At 41.2% G+C, this 7387-nt stretch overlaps 1 protein-coding gene across 1 annotated transcript; it reads right to left on the reverse strand.

Moving 5' to 3' along the window:
* Window positions 1-2420: 2420 nt before the first annotated feature.
* On the reverse strand, window positions 2421-6483 carry LOC308157698 (arrestin domain-containing protein 3-like; the record flags this gene model as incomplete). Its single annotated transcript, XM_080531306.1, has 6 exons — window positions 2421-2966; window positions 3166-3422; window positions 3534-3630; window positions 5212-5359; window positions 5681-5732; window positions 6231-6483. 6 exons carry the CDS (start codon window positions 6481-6483, stop codon window positions 2421-2423), a joined length of 1353 nt encoding a protein of 450 aa, XP_080387432.1.
* Between the last annotated feature and the right edge of the window lie 904 nt (window positions 6484-7387).

Raw genomic sequence — 7387 nt, forward strand, 5'->3', positions numbered from 1 at the left:
TAGGCTACAGAGACAGACGACAGTTAGGCTACAGAGACAGACGACAGTTAGGCTACAAATCCAGTTGGTTAAAATACTGTGATCTGACGCTGCCGGATCGCGTTAAGGCAGAGGTTGTACATTATCTCCCTTTTTTTAAATTTATTTTTATTGTATTTTATCTTTACCTTTTCTTTTTACTGTTTTCCCCTGCTTTTATATTCATTCTATGCTTGTATATGTTTTTAGATATGTTTTTATATTCACTTTATGTTATTATTCCTGTTGTAAAGCACTTTGAGCTGCATTTCTTGTATGAAAGGTGCTATATAAATAAAGCTTTACTTACTTACATCACATGTGTTAACTGAAGAAAAAATACCACTATTAAGGCAAAACGACTAAAGACTTAGTGTCTCATACACACACACTGACTGCAACTTGTCCATGTGTGCCTGCCATCATTCATACAAAATAAAGTGACAAAAGGCAGAACTGCCCAGAATGCAGGAGATGTTTAAAGGAAGGACTATAGAATGTGAAGACTGATGTCTGTCAGTCTTCTGTTAGAAAAGAGGCTACAGTGCAGCCAGCAGTATCATTATGCTATACTTACTCAGTGTTTCCCCTAGATTTGCTGCCTTGGAAGGTGGTATGGACTGTGGCATGGCGAGCAATAGGCCTACTGTTTACTTATTTTATGCTATTAAATTAGCAAAGACCTCAAATCTGTATTTACCTCCAGTCAAACTCAAGGGACAAAAAGGGGCAAAATACCTGGATGCGTTGCTCTGATGAATGACGACAGAAAGGCAAAAGAAAAATACTAATTCACTCAGTGAAATTCTGTGCAACAGTTCTGCGCAACGAACATGTGACAACATGAAACTGTGCACACATATCTGCCCGACTGAGGAATGTGAACAGGTATTAAGTAATGATATATGGTTTAAGATTTTTGTTGGAAAAATATAAACCAAAGGGGGGATATTGTAGTGGTTTTATATCTTGTTATACTGAGAAATGTAAGTCTCTCTACAGTTTGGTGAATCTAGCACTCAAGGAAGGCCCATTTCCTTCCTGTAAGGGATGGGCCAAGATCTGTGGCGCAGTGAATCATTCTGACTATGGACAGGGCCCATTACTAAACGTTTTGTATAATATGATTGGTTCCCAAGAATAGTGACCTCATGACCAGGGACAGGTCTATAAATATGAGTCGCACCCATCGTTGGGGGCTTCCTGGTTGCTTCTTGCTTTTGGGCTATTGCTTATTGCTTATTGGTCTGATCATTTCTCTCTGCGCTCATGTAACTTGGCTTAATAAAAGGCCTCTTTGGAGACAATTGATCTAAGCTCTTTGTGCTTTGTAAGTTCTACTAAATCTATTAAGAATCAATTATATCCACGACAATCGAAAACGGCATCAGTTTAAACGTAATTTGTCCTTCTGTTCACCTTATTATTTATGAGAATACATTTCGTTAACATGCAAGTATTGTTTAAGAATTACAGATCCAATTAACTGTACAACATATTTGAGGGGTTGTTTTGCAAAAACATATCTCTGTTTGTATTTATTATCCTAAATCCTCTTTTTTAAAATTAGATTAGATTCACACAACGAAACGCAGTTTGGCATCTAACCAGTCCAAATAGTGCATAGTGCAAAAGCCATGAATGTATGGACAGTGCATGGTGGGACAGTAGTCAATACGGTATTACAGTGAGTACAAGTAAATTAATATAAAGTCTGTATACGTGCAATGAATATGAATGTAAAAAGTAAATACAGGTTCAGTGGTTCGATCCCCGGCTGTCTGTCTATCAAGGTGTCCTTGGGCAAGACACTGAACCCCAAATTGCTCTCAATGAACATGTTAAAACAAATTACAATGCTCCTTTTCTTAAAAGTATATAACTTGGAAAACAAATCTAAAACTGACTGATAAAATAAACAATTCTTCTTTTGAAAAATAGGCATGTATGCCTAGTCAAATTTGAATAAATTACAATACTCCTTAGCAAGCAATAAGCTTGAACCAAATGTAAAATGTAACTGGCACATAAATAAATAAGCAATTCTTCTTTAGAATTTAGAAGGTGTGGCTAAAACCCTTGCGGCTCAATGTGTTTTTACCTGTATAAAATAAAGGTTAAATAAAAAAATAAAAAAACAAGATCATGTGAACTGCTGTGCATGACTGTGATTTGCTATTTGCTCATAACGGGGTCGATTAGGGTGGTCAGTGGGGTTATTCTAGGATTTGTCTAATATTTTTGCTTCATCCAGAACCTTCCAGAAAGGTTATAGGAGGGTTAGTAAATCTATAACATACGAAAGCACAGGACCGAGCCATACTACCCTCCCTGACTTCAAAAAGTCCATCCATGGACAACCGTGTTTGAGTTTCATCTCAAAAAGGCTTCTTTGTTGTGTGCTATTTGTTTGGAGGAGGTGCAGGAGAGGAGAGGAAGGAAGAGTAGGATGGTGGATCTTGAGATGATGGGTCCTGATTCATCAGCGTGGAAGCTGGGGGTGGATGAAACATTGGGGAAAACTCAGGTAGATTGAATGTTGGGGCAGTTGGGGGCTGATTAAACATTGGGGCAGCTGGGGCCTGATTAAACATTGGGGCAGTTGGGGGCTGATTAAACATTGGGGCAGGTGGGGGCTGATTAAACATTGGGGCAGGTGGGGGCTGATTAAACATTGGGGCAGGTGGGGTTTGGAGCATTGGACCAGGTGGGTATGGGGAGGGATAATTTCCTCCCGTAGCTGCTGAGGGAGGATATGCAGGCATGTTAGTGGGGTTCAGATTTCCCCCTGGACCAGAGGCAGAATGGTATGATCCAAAGGAAGCAGGAGAAGGGAAGTCACTGTGGCCTGGCCTGCCAAATGGCTGGGACCCTTCAGCTCCATGTGGGATGATAACCAACGGGAGCGTGACCTCCGGATCTGAACCAAGAGGAACGTCCACAGACACCTGTAAAATACACAGATGCATTGATCAGCATATCTCAATGAACACAACTCATGCACTGAGGTTGATTTGAGCAAAAGTTAGTTATGTGTTTATCAGATTGTATCTTCGAAGGCTGTTAGTCATTCATGTTGCTCTTACTATATGTAAAAAAAAAAGTGTAGAAGTGTAAATGCTTGTCCGATCATTGCATGAACAGTACCTTTACTTGGTACTCCACTCTAATCATGTCAAAGTTGAGGATGGATACGGTCAGGTCAGTTGGTATCTGCAATATCCCAACAACAGTTTGCTGGGATTTCGAGGGGATAGCCGCTCCAACCACCTTACAAACGTTCTTCTTTTCATTACAGGCATTGCCTGAAGCGTAGAAAGTCATTATCTGATCCAGTTTAAATTTGGGGCTCAGGTCACGGGAAGAGGAGTTGTTGATGTTTGCAGTGACCTGCACCTTCTCACCTGTAGCAGAACAATTCAGTTTGATATTAAAATAACCCAATAAATATGTATTTATGTGTTCCATCACCAAAAACAAGCATATGTATGGTGTCTTGTTATAGATTTCATTACCTGGCTTGTAACCCGTCCTCTCAATATGAATATTCATGCCGACACTTCCTGAGGTAAAAACATTCATCTTCTTATCCTTCCCACCTTGCTGAGGAGACTGGAATCATTCATGAATCAAAATATTAGCCAAAGTCTTGCAATACCACTGATACAGGATACAAATATGGACATGGATGTCAGATATTATTGACAAATCCCTCTCTCCCACACATCTTAAAAAATGTACAGTAAATCTGTGAATAGCAATAGACTTGGATAGTTCACCTGTGACGGCTGTCATTAGGATGGCATTGTCTATGTGTGTGTGTGTGTGTGTGTGTGTGTGAATGAATGAATGAATGGTCTTTATTGTCATTGCTACAGTACAGGTACCAAACAACGACATTTAGGAGGGGTGGCTCCCCTGGTGTTAGGAAAGGGGAAAAAAACACTTTTAAAAAGAAAATCACAAGAAGGGAAGGAGCTGGTTTACATAAATAAAGGCTATGTACACTGTCCACTATACTATACTGTACAGATAGACGACTAGGGTTGTCATATTGCACAGTAGTGTTATTTCACATTTATTTAAAGTGACGCAGTTTGCAGGCTTGAAATGTACATGTTTGTGCCTCAGCACTACACCTGATTTTTTCAGTCCAGCAGCTGCCATCAATCCGTCCAGACTGTCCAGGGCCCAGAACCTAGGTCTTTGCTGTGTTCAGGGCCTGGATGGCCCTGGGGTAGAAGCTGTTCTTCAGTCTGTTTGTCCTTGCGCCCAAGGTCCTGAACCGCCTTTTCGAGGGCAGCCTGGTAAAGTGTTCGTACCCAGGGTGGGTCGGGTCCCTGGAGATCTTGGAGGCCTTCCTGAGACAGCGTGCGTTGTACAGCTCTTCCAGAGAGGGGAGGGGGGCGCCGGTGATCTTCTGTGCTGTTCTGTGTGTGTGTGTGTCTCTGTTTTCTGTAGTATGGCATTCTCTGTTTGTCTGTGTGTGTCTGTTTGCTGTACTCTGTTTTCTACCAGGAGAAACAACTTCCTAGTCGGGGGGCTCCTCCCACTTTGCTGATTGGAGATACACCACCAACCAGCAGGGTCACCTGGACTAGTGACAGCCAATCCACAGACACAGCATGCCTTTAACAGACTCTGAGTCATCTGCAGCGGTTGGGATTACCACACAGTTCCTACCATTTTCATTTCAGCGCAATGCTGGTGGTTGCTTGTGGTTTCATTTGTTTAGTGCTACTTTGTTTCTGTGATTTAGTTGTTACTTTGTTTCTGTGATTTAGTTGTTACTTTGTTTCTGTGATTTAGTTGTTACTTTGTTTCTGTGATTTAGTAGTCACCTTTATACTTTGAGACTTTGACATGGTGACCCTTTAATTTGATTAGAAACACTTCCTTGGTGGATGTGTTCTTTGTTGACTTTGTGACCCTTTTGATTTTGTATGAGGCATTTGTTTCTATTTCTAATTCTATTCTCTTTGACAAGAGAATACAACTGGGTAATTTGTTACTTCTTTTGTCCCTAGCAAACAGAACGTAACATCACCCAAATGTAGAAAATGTGCAAAACAATGTGTAAATATATATGTAATATATAAATCTATTACATATATAATATAAATAAACAAATAAGCATTCCCTATTGGTGATTTTGGGTGAACTATCCCTTTAAATGTAGGCCATCATACGTACCATCAGTAGGCCACGGTTCAAGCCAGCCTTGGAGACAAACTTTATCTCCTTCACCACATTTTTGTCCATCCGCCAACTCCTCACAAGCTTGACCTCCAGCTTGTAGACGATCTTCCCGTGAGGGCCCCTGAAAGATGAAGGCATGCGCCTGGAATAGAAACACAAGAGGCCATTGAGGACAAGATAATGTGTTTCATCCACCATCAGAAGACTTTAATAATATTATGACAAACAGGAGGGGAGCATTACTAAACACACATTATAATCCTCAAAGAGGTTTCAGGGCTCTCAAGTCTCATGCATTGGTCGTGAGACACACGCATTTCAACCCTTTCACACGCTCACACGCCACACCTTGTCTCACGCCCAATGCGTGAGACTTGAGAGCCCTGAGGTTTAATGAGTACAACAAAGACCCACATTTGCTGTTTTGGACTAAACGAAGAGTGTTCTGTTCACTATAACTTACTCCACAGGAAGGGATAAGCTGAATGGAAAGACATGGATCCCAGGGGGGAGACCTGTGAGACAATACAATAATTACACAATAACCAGCGTTACATAATAACGAACCCCACCCATGCAAAACCTGGAGATAGATGCAAACAAGGAAACACTAGTGCATTCCACAGTCTACAACAGTGAATTGTGTAGGCTATGTTGTTGTGTACAATAATGACTATAGTATAGGCCTAATAATTGTCAGATATGTGTTGAGGTGGATGTTTATTGCGACACCTGTCAAATAGGCCTATTTATCACAATTAAATCAGCACCTAATTGGAACATGGAACACCCTAGTAGGCCTACGTTTGCTGAGGCCCTAGCTTCAAAGCTAATTAAAATGACAAATCAAAATATAGTAAACTGAAAAAAATGTGCCTGACCTTGTATGAACCAATGTGCGAAATGGGGATATTATGACTCTCGGCATGGATTTCGCATGCGCACTTTGCTGACCAGAGAACCTATAGGCTACCGATTTCACCCGCGGTACAGTAAATCCCCATTAGACCTACTTTTTGAAGATTCTTCAACGATTACATGTTTCAGTTTGAAAAATCTCGTCTCTGCAGAAAAAGTTTCTACTTCGTCTTCCTCGTCTTCAACAGAGCTCGTCTTCGTTTCCGTCCAGTGGACACTCGCGTCGCCCTTGGCTTTGACGAAAAAACTTTTCACTTTAATTTGTTTCTTTAACTCCAGAGTGACTTTGCCCGTGATACAGTCACCTTCGGAAAACGTATCAAAGTCACCAATCTGATCGATACGCATGTCTAAGGATTTTATTGAAGTCATTTTCGATTGCAACAAGAACTTTCCCCCGAGATCAACTTCCTACTTTATTATGGTTATTTATCTAAGACCGTTACGTCCCGCCCGTCCTGTCGTAGTGTGTGTTCCCTTCTGTGTCCTCCTCCTCTTATCAGCTGGCGTTCGGCCACGATAGACCTGCCATCCTGTTTCATTTACATATGTTCTGGCGCATGGTTTAAACTATAGTCTGTGTTTGTCATTATGTACGGGAAGGGGAGTGTACATGGGTGTGCCCATGGATGTGTACATGTGTGTGCACATGGGTGTGTACATGTGTGTGCACATGGGTGTGTACATGTGTGTGCACATGGGTGTGTACATGGGTGTGTGTGCCCATGGGTGTACATCATGTCATCAGGTAGACATTCTTTGTCTCCAGGTTAGGAATGGGTACCCCAGACCCCCCCCCCCCCCCCATGTATTTATAAGGAAAGTTCATCATCCTCTATCTTGCTTTCGCTTGAATACAGTTGTAGTAATAACACTTGTATCTATATCTTTGTAATGTATTGTCTTATTATGTTGTTAAATGTTAATCCCTTTATTTTCTATATATAGGCTATGTATCTATTCTTGCCATTTTTATTTTCTTATTATTCTTATTACCCTTTTTCTGTATTTTTTTAATGCTATACGTAAAGCACTGAATTGCCCCTGTTGTATGAAATGTGCTATACAAATAAACTTGGCCTTGCCTTGCCTTTCACACAACAAAAACAATTCAACTATAGAGCAATGCCCAGATGGTTCTCTACTGCCCCTTACTGTATTGAAGACGTCATTACACCAGGAGCACAGCTACAGTATCTGTGTGTGCGTGTTTTCCTTTTCTGGGGGGAGGGGGGGTCCACTTTGCGCACGT

Source organism: Nansenia antarctica (assembly GCF_963989245.1).
Source record: "Nansenia antarctica genome assembly, chromosome: 5".
In the NCBI taxonomy this organism is placed as follows: domain Eukaryota; kingdom Metazoa; phylum Chordata; class Actinopteri; order Argentiniformes; family Microstomatidae; genus Nansenia; species Nansenia antarctica.